The sequence below is a fragment of the Diadema antillarum genome, unplaced genomic scaffold (assembly GCF_040938485.1).
Source record: "Diadema antillarum isolate AM-2024a unplaced genomic scaffold, OU_Dant_1.0 seq00001397_RagTag, whole genome shotgun sequence".
Taxonomy (NCBI): Eukaryota; Metazoa; Echinodermata; class Echinoidea; order Diadematoida; family Diadematidae; genus Diadema; species Diadema antillarum.
In genome coordinates, this window is record NW_027272152.1 from 146,766 (window position 1) to 168,651 (window position 21,886).

General features: G+C 40.7%; 1 protein-coding gene across 1 annotated transcript in view; it reads left to right on the plus strand.

Annotated features, from left to right (window-relative positions):
• Positions 1-20,272, plus strand: part of LOC139709004 (doublecortin domain-containing protein 1-like) — a 42,822-nt gene extending 22,550 nt beyond the window's left edge. The window contains exons 23-38 of the mRNA XM_071620972.1: positions 39-285; positions 2,632-2,794; positions 5,066-5,230; positions 6,460-6,660; positions 7,531-7,745; positions 8,090-8,160; positions 8,809-8,991; positions 9,418-9,624; positions 10,461-10,614; positions 11,873-11,992; positions 13,240-13,341; positions 14,853-14,989; positions 16,165-16,269; positions 17,100-17,325; positions 18,528-18,637; positions 20,033-20,272. Coding sequence (XP_071477073.1) covers positions 39-285; positions 2,632-2,794; positions 5,066-5,230; positions 6,460-6,660; positions 7,531-7,745; positions 8,090-8,160; positions 8,809-8,991; positions 9,418-9,624; positions 10,461-10,614; positions 11,873-11,992; positions 13,240-13,341; positions 14,853-14,989; positions 16,165-16,269; positions 17,100-17,325; positions 18,528-18,637; positions 20,033-20,086 — 2,460 coding nt within the window. The 3' untranslated portion in view covers positions 20,087-20,272. The remainder of the gene's footprint in view (positions 1-38; positions 286-2,631; positions 2,795-5,065; positions 5,231-6,459; positions 6,661-7,530; positions 7,746-8,089; positions 8,161-8,808; positions 8,992-9,417; positions 9,625-10,460; positions 10,615-11,872; positions 11,993-13,239; positions 13,342-14,852; positions 14,990-16,164; positions 16,270-17,099; positions 17,326-18,527; positions 18,638-20,032) is intronic.
• Positions 20,273-21,886: the final 1,614 nt, after the last annotated feature.

A 21,886-nucleotide genomic window follows, 5' to 3' on the forward strand; every position in this document is an offset into this window, starting at 1 on the left:
TCATTCTGGTACATTTCACTTTCATGCCGTTGCTGCAGTTTCTGGACAAATGTACCCCCCAGCTGAACCTGCCCTTTGCTGCCCGCCGCCTCTTCGACAAAGACGGGCGGGAGCTTACGAGTCTAGAGACGCTGGGGCGCGACGACCTCGTATACGTCAGCAGCGGCGAGGCCTGGGTCAACCCCAAGCTGACCACTCAGCAGCAGCAGAAGCGGCTACTGCTGGCCTCGCTGACCAGCGATGTGGATGCCATCAAGATGTTCGTCGCCCTCAGGGACCCCGGAGGTGGGTGGATTCTTGAACCCTTAACCCGTTGAGGACGAGTCCCGAGTACACTCGGGGCAAGTGCCTATGGGAAATGCACGTTGTAGCAAAATCAGCCCGTCCTCAATGGGTGAATGTGCTCAGGTGTTTCGCTTAAAGGGATCGTAAAGTTTTTGGTTGAGACCTAATTTCAGGTCTCTAACTTTTTTTGGTGAATTGATGAGAAACCTCTTATGAAATATGAAAGAGCATGTAATTCTATGAGGAATTCAACGTTTATATGAAGAAAATTGGTTTTAAAATGGTTGAGATATCCAAAAAAGAGCGATTCTAATAAAGTGTGGGACCCACACTTTATTACGATCACTTTGTTTTACTTTGTTTTTGGATGTTTCAGTCATTCCAAACCTGATTTTCATCAAATAAACTTTGAATTCCTCTTAAAATTGTATGCTCTGTACTATATCATAAGTATTTTCTTGGTATCTCGCAAAAAGTTAAAAGCCCAATTCTCATCTCCACCAATACTGTACCATCCCTTTACCCTGCCAAGTCTTTTCAGCACATTGTGATTCAGTAATCCACCCAAACTTGACATACATGTAGTTGTAAAGTTTAAAGGGACTCTACAGTTCTGGTTGAGGTGAGGATTTAGCCTTTAACTTTTTGCGAGATATTCAGAAACCACTCTGTGAGATGTCAAAGAGCGTGCAGTTCTAAGGGGTATCAAAAGTTTACTTGATGAAAATCGGTTTTGAAATGGCTGAGATACCCAAGAACAAGGTGAAGCAAAGAAATCCTAATAAAAGGCGTGGCCTGTTGCCTTTTATTATTACCTCCGCCAAGGGAGGAGGTTATGTTTTCGTTACCGTTGGTTTGTGTGTTCGTTCGTTCGTTCGTTCGTTCGTTCGTTCGTTCGTTCGTTCGTTCGTTCGTTCGTTCGTTCGTTCGTTCGTTCGTTCGTTCGTTCGTTCGTTCGTTCGCTCGTTCGTTCGTTCGTTAGTTAGTTAGTTAGTTTGTCTGTGTGCAAAATAACTCAAAAAATAGTTAACGGATCGGGATGAAACTTGCAGGAAAGGTGGAGAATGACACGTACCAAACGATTAAGTTTTGGTAGTGATCCGAGAATTTTGGGGGAATTTATGAAGGATTTTTGATATTTTGGCAGGTAGGGTCAATGAACTTGGGAGTTCAGGCTGCGCGTATTTGAGGTTTGCCTGCACGCACTAAAGTGCGTGCTCTAGTTTCTGCTAGGGCGAGGCGCGCCGTGCAGCTGAGGGTTTATGACGTAACAAAGGCTTCTATATTGAGAAATTGGGCGACTTTCAGCACACTATAAACACTTTCAGCATGGTGCCTAAGTACGTATGGGTGGAAATCACTGATATCTCTATGGAAGAACAAGATCAGTGGTGGAAATGAGCTGCAAGCTTGGCGGAGGTCTGCGCTCTCAGAGTGCTTCTCTAGTTATCACTTTTTTGGATATCTCAGCCATTTGAAAACCAATTTTTATCAAATAAACGTTGAATCCTTCTTGAAATTACATGCTCTTTCATATTTCATAAGAGGTTTCTCATTATCTCACTTAGGAATGTTATAAACCTGAATCCCCACCTCAACCAGTACTGTACAGTCCCTGTAAAGCAAGCTCACCCAGGTGTAGCAACATACCTCAGTCCAACATGAAGGTCTTAGTAACAGAATAGGGATTAGGGGGATTATAGTAGGTAATCTCAATTTATGGACAATTATATTCTAGACATCTATGTCAATTGACAAATAAAGCACAGTAAAGATTAAACATATTTTTGTGTTGTTTGATTTATTTCCCTTTTTTCTCATTGCTGGTCAAAATTTTGTTGAAATTTTGTCAAAGTTTCAAAACACTGAATTGCACATAGCCACCATCGTTATTCATTGATCCATTTGAATTTCTTCTGACTTTTATGAATTAGTGTAAGTATGGTTAGTTCATGCTCAGCAATGTGAGACAAACCAAAAAATACACAATGATCCTACTGTTACAGATTTCTTTAGAGCATTACATATATTCACTGACTTGACAGCCAGTCTCACAGAAGATCCTCAGGAAAATATGACTTTAATCTTAAATTCTTAACTCAATTAACTAAATTCATTCTTAAATCTTCATTCTTAACACATCTGTGTGCAGATTTTGGCATATACTATTACCAAGCCATGACTTGGAGCATATTAGAAATGGATCTTTTGGCAACTGATTCAGAATTGCCCTTCAGCGATGGCAATTTGTCAGTCGGTTGCAGTGAAAACACTTTGACAAAAGAATCATTACCTTGTGTATTTGTCTGTGTATTAATTCATCTTCTTGCATTTGCTTTGAAACAGCCGTGTGTCTGGAAGTGACAGGCACCCTCGGTGCTGGCAGTGCCCTGATTGTCAATGACTGCTGTCTGAGTGAGGAGGACAGGATGAAACTGGCCCGGGGCCCCACCCCAGAGGCCCCAGAGGAGGAGCCCGAAACAGAAGGGGACCCGTACCAGAACATGAGGTGATGATGCAAACTTTTTCTTTGTGAACGCTTGTGTGGTTTTATTGATTTGTTTGTTATGGTTGACTTTTGGTTGATCGATGTTACTTTTTTCTGTGATCAGATGACTTATCCATTTGTACATGTATCTACCAGATATGTGTATGTATGTTTGTATGAATGTATGTTTGCATGTATACGTTTATGTATATCTGCATTTAAGCGTAATATACACTTATGTATTCATTAATCCATATTATGAATTCATTCATGTGTACTGTGTATTCCTCTATTTTGTATGTTTGCTTGTTGGATTCATAGGTTTCTTCAACAAAGAAATGCTGTGGTGTTGTGAGAGCTTGTATGACTTGTGATATGACTTAATTTTACACAATTCATCACTGTGCTCACTTACACATGTAAGTGCCTTACATATTACAGCAACAAACTATTTCTGTTCAACATAGAACATGATTTCTTTGTAAGGTTGGTATGTGTTCACTGTAGCAAAATGATTAGTTACTATCAAGGTTACTATCAAGATGAGAGAGATTGTCAGAGCTGAGCATATATACATATATGGTTGAAGAGGGAATAATTTTCCTGGTATCGTTGAGGAATCTGCTTTTTCATTTCGTATATGACTGGCACTTACACAAAATGTCATTTCTGTGGCACTGTCGTAGAATTGTATACCACTTTCTTATTGAAAAGCGTATGTCTATCACCTACAACCGCTGTCCAATTTTTAGAATGGAAATCATTCCCTGTATAAATAGTGCTGGTATCTGTAAATGCTAGTGAAAGTCATGATGGATCACAGTACTCTCTTTCTGTCTGCCCTAGTGTGTGTAGAGTAGTGACAGCCCTATTTTCAAAAGGTGGTTCATACTGTTTCACTTGATAGCCGTGTGAGTAATGTGATATGTCAAGAGGTACTTCAAAAGTGAAGAGGTCCTCAAAACTAGTGGAATAGGATATGCTCATTCATCTTCCAATGCCTAAAGTATCACTGCATGTCGTAATAGTGAAAGTCTGATGAAGATTTAATTAAGCTGTTTTATTTTCTGCGCTTTCCTTGTCTTTCTTGCCTTCTTTTTATTGTTGTGTTGTTGGTATGTAAGACAGTTTATTAACTGTTTATATGCCATGTTCGCATGCCCAACTCAGTAGATGGAGTGCCAAGTTCGCATATTCGCTCAAACGCACAACTCGCCCAAACCGATTGATAAATCGCCAAATGCCACAGCGCAATGAAACCATTTCTCGTGATTCTCTTCTTGTCACATGTAGCTTGCATTTTATGTGGTGATTTACTATCAAGTGGTGTTCCCTACTAGATTTTCGAGTAATTTCCCTGTTTCTGTCACTGTTTTGGAGCGTGCAAAAATCATGCCTGTACAACAATGTAGCTACTGGTCATTTGAACGAAAAGTGATCATTTATTTGTCATACAATTTACATTAAAGCAAAGCTGGGCATTTTCTCTACAACTTTGCTTACTACATGTCAAGGGAATCAGAAATATGTAAAAGTTACGTAGACGTGAAAAACAAAATGTCTTCCCAAAGCATGTTTACGTATGTTGCTGTCTCAGAATAATGTGGCACATAGGGGGTTTACACCATGGCATATAAAGAGTTAATGTTGTTCCCTGTAAAGTTTTTTAGTAAAGAGTCACAAGTCTTAAAGTCTTCATCAATCCAGTAGAGAAAACAAAAAACCATTTCATTTCAGTTGTCTGTTTTCATATACTATGTGTGTTTGTGCCAGTATGAGAATTTCCAGAAGCCACTTACACATTGTATTTGCTGAGTTAAGAAGTGATTTTTTGATTGGCAAGTCAACACATTTTACAAGATTAAAGTTCTTGTTTCTCTCTCACTGGGCATGTTTGGGGGAAATTTCTTTTGGACTTTCTGCAGATTTAACGAATGTAACCTACTGTAAAACGAGAAAGGTTTTATTGCATTTTAATTGCACAAATTTTGCAAAATTAAATGCACACAAAAGTTCTTGTCTGCACTATTTGCTTGGAATTTCAGTCGCAATTCATGAAGATTTCATGCCATGAATATATCTTGCTTTACAGTATTCCTTCTTGTCTTTTTCCATAAGGATACACAGTGAAATTCATTGTTGCCAATTTGAGGAGAGGGATATAATTACTTCGGCGAAATGACCCCAAGATGCGATGGGTTACTGTTGTTTACTTCTAAGCTCTGAATGCAGCCATCTTTTTAAATATTTTTATTTTGTTCTTGTTTTTGTGATGTCCACTTCTACGTCCAGCGCCCACCAGAAGGCTCACATGATTGCTGACCAGCGGCACGAGGGGCTCAAGTGGCCGTGGGAGAAGGTGCTCAACATTGGGCTGGACGAGGTGACCGACGCCAACCAAGGGGGCGCTGAGGCGGTGGATGGCTACACGAACCCTGAACTCTACCACAAACTGAAGTGAGTGTCTCCTAATGGGAATGGAGGTGTGTGCGTGCCAATGTGTGTATGAATGCATATTGTCGCTTGGGCGACAAGACCTCGTATCTATAAAATGTAAAATGTTCATGTTTAGGACCCTAATTCATAAAGCTGTTCGTAAAGTTATGAACAACTTACGAGCGACTGGTGATCAGTTCTGATGTGCTATACTTATCAGAATTTCCATGATTCAGCATAAGAACTGATCACCAGTCGCTCGTAAGTCGTTCGTAACTTTACAAACAGCTTTATGAAACACCCCCCTGGAGAGCAAAAAAACATGGCAGCCAAAGCACTATATCAAATGGGATAGACTTTCCTTCAACAAGATATGCTGTGGTGGCTTCATTTTTGGGGTATGACAGCTAGGATTTGGACTGGACATCACCTAATTTATTATCTGACCATTAATTAAAAAAAAAGTCATTTTTGCCAAAATTTCAGGTACATGGTCTTATCACCCCAGCTACGATTTGGGTCTGTGAATGTGTGCTTGTTTATTTGTACGTTTGCTAGTGGGAGGGGAATTATCATGTGCCAGGTAAGGGTCTTTTGCTGATAAATGTGCAAGGGGGAAAAATGTTTATGTTGCACAGTGCTGCAAGATAAATTCCTGTCATGCAGACCCCACCCCCCCCCCCCTCCATACTGTCTCTCCAACACTTTTTCTACCAGGATTTCATGAATTGATTGCTTTTATTACATTTTGAAATTGACATAGGTAAAAATGATAACCAAAGACTGATTGTTGCAGTAACTTGTAGTTAATGCTTCCACAATGACGACACCAAAGCAGCTCTTCCAATTTCTACCTGTTGCTGTAGTCATTTCGGGAGATTTATTCATAATTTATTCATTGTCACTAAGAAAGTTTAAAGCTATTTGTGTCTTTTTTTCCCATTCAATGAGCTACTGTATGCGCCATATATTTTGCGAGTCTAAATTTTCGCGAATCGCGAATTCGCGACAATTTCGCGTGTGGTTAAATTCCCGATCGTGGAGTCCTGTACTGAATGGAGATGTGTGCACGCATGCGTCACATTCACATCGGGATCAGAGTCGATATTCTCGCGTGTCTTTAATTTTGCGAATAATACCTGACTCGTGAAATTTGCGAAAATAAAAACCTCGCGAAATATTCGGCATATACAGTACCTTGTTAAGGCTGTGTAATAGTAACAGCTTACATGTTTTTTATCTCTCCCTAGGCCCAAAGCACGGACCCCGCGTCCAGGCAATTCGCGGCAGTCCCACCAGCGTTTCATCTTCATGGATGGGTACATCGCGGTGAAGACCGCGCCCTTCTTGGTTCTGGGACCCCTGGACCCCAGCGCGGACAGCTCCCCCATTGTCTTGTGCAAGAAGGACGGAGACAATGCCTACCTCAGGTGGAGTGTGGACGATGACAAGTGAGTATTAATTGGTGCTTCCATATTCAAAAAGCCATGTGAAGCTTTTAGAGAAGTGCTTTTCATGTGTTGTCAAGCTTATGTCAAATATTTCCATACATATAAATATGTTCATGTTTATTTCTTACTCTGTCTGTCTGTCTGTCTGTCTGTCTGTCTGTTTGTCGCTCTTTATCTCTCTCCCCTCTTATACCTGATATCTGTCTATAATTCTTTCTATCTATCTACCTATCTATCTATTTATTCATCTATCTGTCTATCTACCTACCAATCTATCTATCTATTTATCTATCTATCTACCTATCTATGTATCTAATATCTACCTACCTATCTATCTATTTATCTATCTATCTATCTATCCATTCATCTTTTTATCTTCCTGTCTATTGCAATATCTCTCGTCAATCTGTAATATCTCCCTATCCGTCTTTCTATATCAGTTCTATATTCTCTGTCTTTCTATTTATCTTTCTGTCCATCTATCTGTCTGTCTATCTACATGTCTATCCATCTATCTATCTATCTATCTATCTATCTATTTATCTATCTATTCATGTATCAATCAATGTTTTTATGTTGCTAGCTAGTTGTCTACAAATGCTTGACATATACGTTCATCAAGAGTTGCCAAGTCTCTCTGATTGTGCAGTAAGCTCACAGAAAATTAAATATTTCTTTGCTTTAATGAGGATATGAAAGACCTTTTGCTCTGCAAATTATTTTCGTACGTTGTGCTTCATGAAACTCACTAGTATCTCCCTGAGTACTCTTTGGAACCTCGACAATTATTTTGTTTTGTGAGTGTCAACAGCCCTGATACATTACATATTTCACATTTTCTTTTCTATGTGTCGTTACATTGTTGCGCAGCATCATCCGATGCAAAGCCAACAGCGACCTAGTCTTGACGGCCAGTCTACCCAACGCAACTCCCGGAGACGGGGCGCCCCCTGTAGGCCTCGCTGGCCAGTCCGTGGTCCTCCAGTCGCTGAAGCTGGAGAAGAACGGGCGAGCCAATCAGGTGTGGGCGCTGGAGAAGGAGACAGGACTCATCTTTGCCATGGCTGCGGAGCACCGAGACAGAGGTAACAAGATCTTGGTTTTGATCTGGGGGTTTTATAGTGGAAGCTTGTTATAACAAGTTCAGATATACATTGTAGCAGGATGATAGCTGTTTGTGATGTGGTCTAATTTGATGTCAGTATTGTCTGGGGAAATTATTTTTTGACAGGGCCCAATTTTTTTTATTTTTCATAAACACTATATAGCAGGATAGTAGGTGCTCAGTTTTACTTTCTATGACCAAACTGAACTAATATGTATTCTATCTCAACAACTTGGTTCAAGTCAAAGACTTGCACAAAGACTGAGAGATTGTAAAGTGAGGCATAAAGTTTGATCTTTTCTCGGTAATGTTTTTCCTCCACAGAAATCACATCGGCAAACAGGGCCAACGTCTGCACCTTTGCTGTAGCCGACTCAGAAGCAATGGAGCAACCGGTAAGACCAAAGAATGGGTGGGATGTTGGAGGCCGCAACTCTGTCGACAGTGTCCTGGGTCTCCTTTCATAAAAGATGTTAGGATAGCAATGCTCCCTAGAGTGGCAACTTCCTGTTTAAGAAGCACAGTAACATACAGTGCAATACCCTGTGATATGTCTGTGAATGTTCCCAGTCATCCAGGTAAATTATCTCATGAATTATATCAGTAAATCTAGTCAACTGGACTTACTTGTAAATTTGAGTAGCGGCATTTCACATCCTCTGAAGCATCGCGGAGAGGATGTGAAACGTGGCTACTCCAAATTACAAGTAAGTCCAGTTGACTAGATTTACTCATATAGTTCATGAAATACCTTGTAATGCTCTTTTCCGTTTTGTATATGTTGAAAGACGTAAACTTGCTGCTACCTGAAGCATTTACAAGAAGTTTTCAGTCAACTTCAGTGAAACCTGTTCACAAAGGCCACCCGAGTAAGAGAGAGTTATAAAAAAATTATCTCTATGGGCAGATGGGCTTCATAGGCAGGTTATTTAGTGAATTCAGTGCTCTTTGGGGAAACAAATTCTTTGGACTTTGAATGGGCAATTGGTTTGAGTAGACATGTTTGCTACAGCAGGCATTAACATTTCTTTCTCTATTCACAGGGATTTGTAATGAAGAGAGCCAACCAGGACGATGCGCATGTCTGCCTGGCGTGTTCGCGGACATTGAGGGCGCACTATCGCCTCGACAGGCTGACGCAGCCGACAGAATTCTCATGCGAGGTTGGGCGGGCGCAGAAAGAAGGCCAGAAGATAAAGGGATGCCTGCAATTTCTCGGTGGAAAGGTGAGAAAGAGGAAATTTTGACTCTTTTTGTTTTTAGACAGGAAATTTTGGACAGACATGTCAGGAGTAAAGCCTTGTTTTCCTGACAGAAACCTGGAGATAACCTGCTAAACTTAGCATACTGTAAAACCTGAAAGTTCTGCTTGCGTGAAACTTTCGCAAATTTCTTGGAGCCAAGATTTACATAAGTAAAATGCATGCCAAAGTTTTTGTCTACACCATTCATGGAATGCCAGTTGCAAATTCTCTTCTAAGTTTCATGCTGTCAAAGAGACTGTCAGCTTGATATTCACAAAAGTTTTATGGTGTAAGTGTTTCTGGTTTTGCAGTACTGTATGGCGGAATATTCCATTAGCTGATACTATGAATGTATGGATCAATTTGGCCTGTGTAATTTTTAAAAAACTTTGTTCCCCTCCTCTCCAGGTGGACCTATCAGCGTTTGAAGCGCTGAACACCGTGGCCCACTATGAACAGGAACTCCGTCGTCTCCGCCAAATGACCTCTGCTAGGGTCATCGCCCGGGAGATCTCGGCCTACCAGCCGGTCCAGACCGTGCGGATCGTGGCCTACAAGAACGGAGAGGGGCGCACGCAGCAGGGGGTCGTCATCTGTGGCTCCACGCTGAGAGGGGTGAGTCACGTAGGGTGTGGTCATGATGGAGGAGGGCTTTCAGAGGCTTCTCAGTCGGATAAAGAAAGTATTAGAAAATGGTGATATGAATCCCGATCAACGATTGGCTGAGAGCAATCATGTGACCAGTCTTTAAAGTTTTTGCGGATGACCATTGCTATGACCGTTACAAGCACTCATACAAGTGTAGATGTCGTTGCTTAAATGCGTGACTTTGTTCATTCAGTTGCACTTAATTGCTGTAATCCTGCTCATTGATGTCACAATTGCATACTTTAGCAGCGCGCACTCAATCAGGTGCAAGCGCGCCTCAATCACTTTTTTAATGTTAACAACTTTTGTGTTCAGTGTGTTTGGAGCATTTCTTCTTACATCTCGACTTATGAGCCAGTTTTACATGTAGCTCACTGACATTTACCCATGAAGGTGAATGAAATATCATTCACAGAACCATATTGTAAACCAAATAATGCACAGGTTTAAGTTTGTGTCGTTAGTTAAACCGTTTAGGACGGGCTGATTGTGCTACAACACGCATTTCCCATAGACACTTGCCCGAGTTTGTACTTGGGACTCGTCCTCAACGGGTTAAGATGAAGTTCACTCTCGGGTATTCACAATGTCGTGAAACATGCACTTGTCTGTGCCTCATCCATGTTTTACCATTGTAAATACCCTTGAGTGTGCTGCATCTCCACTAATACCATCTCACTAGTTGATTATTTGACTGTCTACTAATAGTATGATATGTTCAAATTAAAAACCTAACATAGTGTATCTCAAATCAGTTTGGCAGTGCTTGCTAAATTTCATGTACCATCTTCTCTCTTGTCTAGTTGTTGGACCAGTGCACCTATTCCCTCCAGCTTCCCACAGCTGGGCGGCGCCTCTACACCCAGGACGGTACCGCTCTCCTCACTCTCGGTGACCTCCACACGTGGAAGCTGGCTAACTACGGTATGCAGAACCTGGACCTTGGTACCGAGACAGGTTAGTGTGGCATCAAAAATTTGCTATAGTAGTAGGAGGAGGAGGAGATGGAGAGTAAACTAGTGTGTTGTTCAGGGTAATGCTGACAATGAGATAATGATGATGAGAATGCTAGTGATAATGGTAGGGATTTTGGTAGTGCTCCTGATGATGGTGATGATTATGATGATAATGATAATGAGAGTTATGAGGATGAGGATGGTAATGGGAATGATGATGATTAATTAATACTGATTACAATGGTGATGGAGATGATGGTAATGATGATGAGGGTGATGAGGGTAATAGTGGTGATAGGGCTAGTGATCATGGTGATGATGATGATAGGGGTGATGATGATGGTGATGGTGATGATGCTAGTGATGATAGGGGTGATGATGATGGTGATGATGGTGATGATGGTGATGATGATGATGATGGTGATGATGGTAATGATGGTGATGATAGAGATGATGATGGTGATGGTGATGGTGATGATGGTGATGATGATAGAGATGATGATGGTGATGATGATGTTGATGGTGATGGTGAAGATGATGGTGATGATGGTGATGGTGATGATGGTGATGATGATAGAGATGATGGTGATGATGGTGATGATGGTGATGATGATGATGATGGTGATGATGGTGATGATGGTGATGATGATGATGATGGTGATGATGATAGAGATGACGATGATGACGTCGGTGGCGATGGTGGTGATGATGATGGTGATGTAGGTGATGATGGTGATGATGATGGTGATGGTGATTATGGTGGTGATGATAATGGTGATGTAGATGATGATGGTGATGATGGTGATGGTGATTATGGTGGTGATGATAATGGTGATGTAGATGATGATGGTGATGATGATGATGTTGATGATGATGGCAATGATGATGGTGATGTAGATGATGGTGATAATGATGATGTGGTGGGTGACGATAGTGGTGATTGTGTTGATGGTGATGACAAGAGAAAGAGGATGAGCAAGGGAGAGAAACAGAGAGAGAGAAAAAAAGAGAGAGAGAGAGGCAAGATCAATGGTCTGTCTAATGACTCTGAATGTGCCCTAAAGTTATCTTCAATGCTTCCACCCAATAATACCCTGTGAGTAGTGGGTATTCTCTTCTGAATTCAACATATTCTTGTTACCAAAGAGTACTATGCTTCAGCTTATCTTCTCTTCTCTTTAATTTGTCCACATGGATTTTGTATCAAATGATAACAGTGATACCCAACTTTTTTTTTTTTTTGGTCTTAATGAATTCAGACATCAAGGATGAGGCCACAATGAAGAAGGCGATCACTGAGAACCTCCGCCAGGAGCTCTTCAAGCGGCAGCCGGTGGAGGTGTGGGTCTCCCAGGGGGAGCAGTTTGTGCCACCTGAACGTAAGATTTCTCCTCCTGCATGATAGATAATAGCTGGAATTTGCAAATTTTAGCTGCAAGTGTGTATGACACAAATTGTAGATTATGGCATTCTACAGCCAACAGACATGCAACAATGAATGCATGCTGAAAAGCGTATGGGCAAGGTATTCCTATTTGTTGCCTGGTGTTAGTGCATGGACTTAATTCAAATAATGGATTTGATTTGTAGCCACCTTTTTTTTTGTAGTGAGGTTATTCTGTCATGTGCCTCTGTAGTAAGGAGAGGAATACAAGACATGGCCTATAAGTAGCTCGGAACACCAACAAGATGACAGGCATAGTAAGGAGAGGAATACATACAATGTGCTTGGAGATTAGAGGTCAATGGCTGATTCCACATTATTTGTGACAGCGAGCTATTTCTAGCTTAAAGGGGAAAATCCAGCCCAAATATAAGTTAGTCTGATAAAAAAGAATAAAATCTTACGAGTTCAACAGTAAAAATTTTACTGAAATTGGTGGAAAGATAAGGAAGTTATGACATCTTGAAGTTTTGCTAATTTTTGCAAAACAGTTCTTGTACAGTGGATATAAATATGCAAATGAATGAGCTAACCATGTCATAACATCACAATTTTCCATTGATGGTGTAAAAAAAAATGAGAACAATTCAATGTTTCTGTCATTGAAGTCTGAAACATGATATTATTCCTGGTTTAACAACTTCAGAATAGTGATCAGTGAGATATATGAGGATTTGAGCCTCTGGCATAATTGCATTTGAATGAAAAACTTGAAATTTCCGAATTTTATGTACAAACTATGTGGCAAGTTGTGAGGGAATGACATGCTCACTTTGCCATTTGCGTAATATATTCATAATGACCGTTCAAGAACTGTTTCCCGAAAAAATAGCAAAAATTCAAAATGTCTTAACTTCTTATTTTTCATCTGATTGAGATCAAAATTATACAGTTGAACGCGTAATATTTTACTCTTTCTTATCAGACTAACTTATATTTGAATTAGATTTCCCCTTTAGGGCACTTTTATCCAGGCTAGAGAGTATAATTACACTTACCTTAGAAAGGGAGGGGATGGTGGGGAGAGTGAGGGGAAAGTAAGGGGTAAGTGAGGGGAATGTCGGGTTCAGTGACAGACCCTGGGGAGGTTTTCAGGCAAAGGTACCATCACGGCCGAGTTCGACCCCATCTTGTGCGGTCTTAGTAACATTTTTGTACCGCGCATTCTTTTCCCCATGACAGAGGTTGACTACGCCCGGGCCCTGAAGGCTGCACTCAGGCAGGAGAGGTCAAGGGTCATGCTGGAACTGGAGAAGGAGAAACACGTCCTGAGGCAGATGCAGGGTAATTTTCAAAGGTTACAGAGTTCTGCTACTTTCAGTGATTACACTCGGGGCCAAGACAAGGAACAGTGCGTTCCTGTCATAACAAACATGGCTGTAATGGAATTCTTGTAATAATGAAGTAAAAGATTCAGATACCCAAATTATCATCTGTAGATCTCTTTAAATACTGTTTGGCTATAATAACATTTGGTGTAATGAAAGAAAACTGATGGTCCTGAGGACTTCGTTATCACAGGGGTCGCCTGTATACCTGAGATAAAGTCATCAAGCCAGGAAATGGTCTGCAGCCTCTGGTTGGGTGATTTTTACGGTAGAGTACTGTGCATGTCTGAAGGTTGATTGAAAATGTGTGGGTCATGAACGTCTTGCATTTTAATGCAGAAATTAATGTAAGAAAGTTTTTTTCTTTGAAATATTTATTTTCTATGAAGCTGTGTAGTTGCACGTCAAAATGCATTTGACTTTTAATGTCTTATTTTCTTCGTGAGGGGTGATAGATTTATTGAAGGGACATAATTTTACCCTCCTTCAAATGCTTTAAGATTAAAAAGTAGAAAACCTACAGATGATGAAAGTTGAGCTAATTTTTCTACAAAAAGGAATGATTAAAAAGATATAGAAAACCTAAGAACATGATGAGATCTTACCAGTCTTAGAATCTGTAGTGAGACAGAATACAGGAGAGAAAATCAGTTGGCAGTAACAGATTTGTAAACATCTGTTCTGTAAAAGGGTGAAAATGATTTATTCAGTGCAGTCTGCTTTTGAGTAGTGCAGCAACTTATCAAATACATAGACTGTAAAGGAGTGGATTGACAATGTCCTCACGTGTTTTTTCTTATAAACTCATTGTCCTCAAATGTCTTTTTTCAACTACCCAAAACTCTCCACAACCTCTCATCACCTTCAAAAAACATCTAAAAACTCACCTGTTCCGTTAAGATCAATAATCCACTGGTAAAGTGCATTTGAACATATTCGGTCATGGAAAATGCGCTATATAAATGTATTATTGTAACGAAATGAGGTTAGAGCACTGGAGTTGGTGTCTCTGGTACGTCTGGTTAGGACATAGGGGGCGTGCGGTGACCCCATGGCCGTAAGAGATTCGGTGGGGGTCATGGGTCGCACGTGGGTATACTCTCGCTCGGGTAGTAGGAGTGAGGGGTTGAGAGCTGACGCTCATCGGGGGCAGACGTGTCCGCGGTGTCTCCCCGTGGTTTTGTAGTGTATGGTATGCTAAAGTCTTGTAACGCTGTGTGTATCGGTCATTCGTGTGGCGATACAGTGGTGCATCATGTCAGGCGATCGGTCCTGACGGGTAGCCGGATTGGTGAGTACGGTAATAAAGTGAATTATCGATGCTGTCTCAGCGTGACGATGCGATGTGATATGATCGTTGTGAGTCTGAGTGAGGTGTCCGCGAACTTACCCCAAAAAGATCCCACACAATACCTGGAGAAATCAGGTTATATTACATTATTATTATGAATTATTATTGTGCTATAGGAAGGAGAACAGCAGGAATGGATGGACCAGACTACGTACCGACTCTTAGCCCAGATACCCCAGTACTGGTGGAGGGAGGCTGGACCAAGCCCAGTGTCAGTGAAGTCAAGAAAAGCATCCAGGTCAACCAACTTGAGGTGGGTGAGATGGATAGACCAGGACCAGGACCTTTACCAGGGAGATAGTAACTGCACTAACTGTGCCTTAGCTCCAGACAAGAAAATTAGAACCATGTAACGTAGAGTCGTGTATGACTCTACGAGGGGAGTCACGTGACGCAGAGTGGTGTGAGACCGTGACAGTATGAACCATGTGATGTGGTGTGTTCTGAGACTGTCAGAGAGAACTGTTCCAGGTATGTAACATAGAGTCGTGTATGACTCTATGAGGGGAGTCACGTGACGCAGAGTGGTATGAGACCGTGACAGTATGAACCATGTGATGTGGTGTGTTCTGATACTGTCAGAGAGAACCATTCCAGGTATGGATAGTCCTGTTTTAGAATACTAAGAACCGTGGAAGATGGGTAGTGAAGGACCAAAATAGATGTATCAGGTGATGTGGTCCTGGACCAGACTCCGTAGCCATTTCACAAACTGTGCAATAAGGTATAGTCCTGGACTAATACAGCAAAACTGTGCAATGTGATGTAGCCTAGGACCAGAACAGTATTAAGACCTTGTAACGCCATTTAGTTTTGCACAGGCACAGTAGAACCATATGATGTTGGTTAGCCATGAATTGGAACAGTAGAACCATGTACTGGGAATTCCCATTATAACAAGCTCACTTACAACAAGGTACCAATTTTAACGAGGTGAATGTGGCGGTCCAGATTTTTTTCATTACTGTGTTTAGCTGTTTTTTGTTTGGACGTTTGGACGTTTACGATGAGGTACCGGTTATAATGAGAGAAAATCAACAGGGCTTCACTGTCACATAAGTGCGAGACAGAAATACTGGAGGAAAAGAACAGTTTAACACAGAGGAGTTCATAGACTATCTAAATGTAATATCTCACAAATCAAATCCAAATCCAAATCCAAATCCAAATCCAAATCCATATCCGTATCCATATCCATATCCATATTCATATCCAAATCCATACCCATATCCGTATCCATATCCAAATCCCTACCCATATCCATATCCATATCCAAATCCATACCCATATCCATATCCAATCCAATCCAATCCAATCCAATCCAATCCAATCCAATCCAATCCAATCCAATCCAATCCAAATCAAATCCTTGTCAAATTGGCCCCGTACCCAATCAAAATATCACACTTCACTCCATGTCCCCTGCAGAACCACCTGTCGGAGGTGAAAGCCCACCAGAAATCCAGGGAGCAGGAGACCACCACCAAACCCATCATTGACTCCAGCCGCAAGCTGTACAATCAGCCTGCCAGGGTAAGCAGGTCTCAGATTTCATCTTGTGTCCCTCTCTCTCCTGTCACTCATTTTCCTATTTTCTCTCCACTTTTCCTGTCATCATCTTATTGGCTTTCTCTCACCTCCCTCTCTCTCAGTCATGTTTTGAAGTCCTTCCCCTTCTTGTTATCTACTTCTCTTTCGTTCCCTCCTCTCCCTCTCTTATTTTTATGAAACAATTTTAATTGCATGAGTTATCCACAGTTGCTACTGTAAAGCAAGAAACAAAAGCCGAGAAAAAGCCTACAGCTTTTTTGTGGCATGAAATTTTTTGCATATTACCACTGGCCTTCAATGCATGTAGTGCGGACAAGAACTTCTGTGCGCACTTTAATTTTGCAAATATTGGCTCTCGCAAATTTCACAAATTGAAATGCACTTGAAGACTTCTTGTTTTACAGTATATGTTGTCCTTATGAGGGCCACCATTTGTTGAAGGCACCGTTATGTTTTCGTAGATGTACAACTTTAACAGTGCAATGATGATTTCAGATGCCATCTGATGTGCAAAAGTTTTTCTTATTCTTCAACTTATAAAGGCAACAGGTCTACAGAGAAAGTTATGTTTCGACTTTGCTTGTTATCAATTTCAATTCCTCTGTTGTTTTTTTTTATGCCCACTGAGAGTGACAGAGACATTCATCAAAAAACATATGAAGTACTTTAACCCATTGAAGACGGTTTGATTTTGTTACAACACGCATTTCCCATAGACACCTGCCCGAGTATACTCAGGACTCGTCCTCAACGGGTTAAGGGTGGTGGTGATGCTTAATGTGATTGTGTACCTTTTTTGCACCGTGCTTCAGAAACGGGTGTTGGTGTACAAGAATGGGGCGTCGCCTGAGAAAGCGGTCTACGTGTGGGGCTCCACCCTGGAGGAGCTGCTGAAGGAAGCAACGGTCAAGCTGACCATGCACAAAGCGGCCAGCCAGCTCTACACCAAGGCTGGGGCACCCATTGAGGCCTTTGACGATGTCCAGCGGGACGAGGTTGTGTGCGCCACCAGCGGCGAGGCATTCAAAGGCGCCAAGGGTGAGAGGGGGAATTTCCTTTTGTTCAATAGCATATTGAGATAATGGTTCGATTGAAAATCGGCCAGTTCCACAATTTCTGCTTTAAACTGCCCTCGGGTCGTAAACACAAGCAGCAAAACAGCCAACCAACATGAGACAGACTACTTCATGAGCTTAAATTTTGGCATGCAGACATTTTTATCATTATTTGTGAGATACTGTCGCGGTTGTAAGGGTCTAGTACTGTATACGGCAAATATTTTGCAGTACTTTACAGTACTTACGATCGTGAATTTAACCACTCGTGAAATTGTCGGAAGGTCCCGATTCGCGAAAATTTAGACTAGCTAAATATATGGCGTATATTTAATTGTTGCTTCTCATATCATGTAAAAAAGTTTTTACTCGGTGATTCCCTGTATGTAAACAAGTGAGTTCTGCATTTGAAGCACTGTACGAACGTGTTCTTATGCAGTAGATATTGCTATATCATGGCCCATCCAGCTTGCTAAGCTGACAATGGTTTCAGTTAGTAGTTGCCGGCCATCTGGGCCCTGTTGCATAAAACCCTTACCGCTGGACTTACCGCTCCTTTCTAGCGGTAAGTCTTCAAATTAGCGGTAAATTTTATAATCCTTGATGCTGATTGGCTGTAACGTCTAATTTTGACGGTAGTTACCATTGAAATTCAACGGTAAGTTTTATGCAACAGGCCCCTGGTGCTGGCATGGCTTTATTTGTTAATGGTTACAGCTCGTTATTCCGAATGTTCGTTATTCCGAAGGCTCTTTATTCCTAAGATTCGTTATTAGGAAGGTTCATTGTTCCGAATTTCATTTTCGGATTAACCAATCTTCGGAATAACGAACCTTCGGAATAACGCCACAAATTTTCGGATTAACGAACCCTTTGTCATTTTCGGATTAACGAACCTCTAGGTATAGGGAATTTGCGTGTTTCGGATTAACGACCCTTCGGAATAACGAACCTTCGGAATAGCGAACCTTCGGAATAACGAACAGCACCCTTATTAATTTATCCTTTTCATGATATTTTTGTGTGTTCTCGTTTTCATACATTCTTATTTCACAAAATTCTGCGGAGTAAAATCATGGCAAAAACCTGCCATTTGTTGCTGTCTATTTGAAAAGAAAATTACGTGACCAAGGCGATATGAACAGTCGCTCACTATTTCCGGTCTCGATACCGTTGTGCCTACAGGAAGCCGCAACCAGGTAGAGGTGAAAGCGAACTGGTCCAGGGCGCGGAAGAAAGACGGAGAGTCGGCCACCGACATCATGGTGACAGCCAACACCCATCCCGTCATTGAGGTACGAGCAAACTTTGTCTCTCCTTCTCATCACAGAGCACCCTCTTAACCCTTTGAGGACTAGTCCCGAGTGTACTTTGGAAGGCGTCTATGGGAAATGTGTGTTGTAGCAAAATCAGTCAGTCCTCAACGGGTTAAAGGTAGTGTGGGGACACATGGGTGGCCCGATTCTTTCGCTGTACACCAAAGCACATTTAAAAACAACGAATATCACCAGAGACTCCAACTCTCCCGTTTTCGACGGGAGATCTCCCGTCGAAAACCCATTTTCGCAAAATCTCCCGTTCTCCCGTTTGAGATTTAATTTCTCCCGCCCTGGCTCTTTGTCTCCCGTTGGAAAGGATTTCTTACATATTTCTATCGTATGTTGAAAATATAAGCCTTAGATAGCACCAGAGAGCACCTAGAACCCTGGGAATTTCGCGCTTCGCACACATCAACTTTGAGTCTCCCGTTTGCTAGGGGTTTCAGGCGGGAGAATCTCCAGATCAGAAGGTACTTTGGGTTGGAGTCTCTGTATCACTGGTCAGCAAAAATATGCACCGAAGCACATAATGCTTGTCGGTAATGGCTGATGCCAGTCCACATTTTTCAGTTGTGTGTGTACTTCATGTAGATCAGAGATAGACGTAAGCTGTTCACAAGCTGTTAAGGGGATTATGGAATGTATCCCGAGTTGGGCAGCTTTCACCTCTCATGCTACTGTGTCTTTTAATGTAAATAGTCCTGTAGTGCTTGTTTTGATTTGTTTGAAATGGCTACTAAAGGAAGCAGTGAACATATGTTAGCAAGCAACTATGGGGCCAATGGCTTTTAAGGAGAATAAAACCTAAATATAGACTGTATTAGGATTATGTGGATTGAGTGAGTTCAGCATAAATTAGTAGAACATGAAAGTGAAGTTTGAGGAAAATCTGACTATCTTTTCAAAAGTTATGAATTTTTAAAGTTTCCGTGTCGCCATTGCTGGATGACAAGACTACAGCAGTTTGTCACGTCACTGCAGGACAAATATAAACATGTACATAATTTCCATATTGTATAGAAAATATAAAAAGCTACTACATATTTTAATTTTTCTGGTGTGATGAAAGAGCACTCAACTAAACTCTTTCAGAAGGCTGTTGAGAGGGAATAGATATTACCCTTTGCATATGTTAGTCACAAGTTTAAGAAATGTGTACCTTATATTAGAAAAAATGAACTTTTTCTTAACTACACAAGCACAGAGGAGCAATTGAACAATTAGAAAAAACAACAACAACATGTAAGCCATGGATAATCAGAGGTTGAATAGGGACGTTTCATGTTTTTAGTTAGATTTGTAGGTTGCAGCAATTTGGCGGAGAGTTAATCGCATTTTGTGATTTTTGAATTTCTGTCACGTGCCCTCCAGGTGGACCCCTTTGGACCTCCAGCCCTGGCCTTACCAGCACCGGACGACAAATGAGCAAGGCTTCAGGACCGTGGGCTATGATTTGAAGATTTGATCGCAAAAGGAATTAAGGCCATTCTTGTTAAGTTGAGATATTTGAGATTTAAGCTGCTAGAAAAAAACAACATTAATACGAAGAAAACATGGAATGTTTTTAGTCATAACCTCAAGTGGATTTCTTGCTATGGAAAGGTTTCGAGTAGCTCTGTCTGATGATGGACTTTAAAATGTTTACAAATGGCGCTTAGCTCATTTTGCGACCAGTCTTGTCATTCACCTCCCCAAAGTCTGACCTGAAAATGAACATGATGTAAACAAGTGCTGTTCTCACTCTTGGAGATGTCTTCAAGTCATAAGGCTACCGGATAACAGACGAGAAGACGATGAAACAATGAAAGAAGCAAAAGAATGTTATAGGTGATGGTGAATCATGCAGTACTTTGTAAGTGTTCATCTGTGGTAAAATATTGCATTCAGCAAAATGTCCACTAAAGGACATACCATCAAACTTGATGTTATTACCTGTCATATCTTAAACCAACTTTGGAATGAATATTAGATTGCAGAATAATGAAAAAACAAATCTCTGTCGCAAGCTAGGTGCTAGACTAGACTACTTTGATGGCCACATTTTGTGTCTAACTAAATACATATGTCACATTCGGAATTTATATTGATATATAGTAAATGTTATCACCTTGAGAATATTGAACTGAAGTATTCAATTTAGAAAAAAGTTAATGAATAATGTCCACTCATTCCATTACATTTATTGAACATGTTGAAATGCAGGGAAAATCTTTTTTTTTTTCTTGTGTGTGTAGTATGCCAAAGAGAAAGACAAAAGGTGATAATTGTTTGTTTGTGTTTCATAACACTGTCTTACAAACTTTGTGTAAATGTCCCAGTCCCTGACAATCCAAGGCAATTAATCGTGCCATGAGGAAAGGAATTCCTTCAGCTTTGTGTAGCAAATCAAAATGATGAGAATTTCTATATATATATTCACTCATTAGTTTGTAGGACAGAAGGAGATTGTATAAGTGTTTGATGTTGTTGAATTATGGCAGGTTTTGATACTTCTTTCGTGCACAAGTCATTCAGATCTTCCTGTGTAGAATAAAACGAGGGCATTTGAGAGAAAAACTCTAAACTAAAACACTTTGGCAAATTTGACATTTTTCTTTGTACTTTTAAATGTTGATTTCTTGTATACTGATATGAATTCCTATGCAAACTGTGTCATATAGGCTTGAGGAAGCAAACTGTACACTGTGTTAGAGAAAGGAGACAACAGAGAACCCTGTGAATTAATTATGCGTATGGTATAATAGTGTAAAAGTTGACATTTTCAATTGGATGATTTTTTCTCACTCAAGTCGGGAAAGATGAATTTCGCATGTTTTTATTTTCTCAGAATCAAAATATCAAATACATTTGTAGTGCTATATACGACAAGCTTAAAAAATCAATGTACTTTTATTTTCTCATCACACATTACTTTCATAGCCTACGAAAATTTCCTCACCATGAAAATGTCCATTTTGAAGAGTAGTTTGAGACTGTTGATTTTGACAATATCCTGCTTTACATGCGCATGCAGGGAAAATCCAATGAGCAGCTTTGATGGTACATGTATAGTACAGAATTACCTTGTAATAGTTTTCATTTACCTCTTTGCCTCTTTCTCCCTGCAATCTTCTCTCCTTTTTTTTTTTCTTTACATGTGCTGAGCATCGTGCAATGTTGTAAAAATGGAATTAAAAAACAAAAGGCCCAAGAATGTAATCCCAGCATGTACATATTAGCATCCCC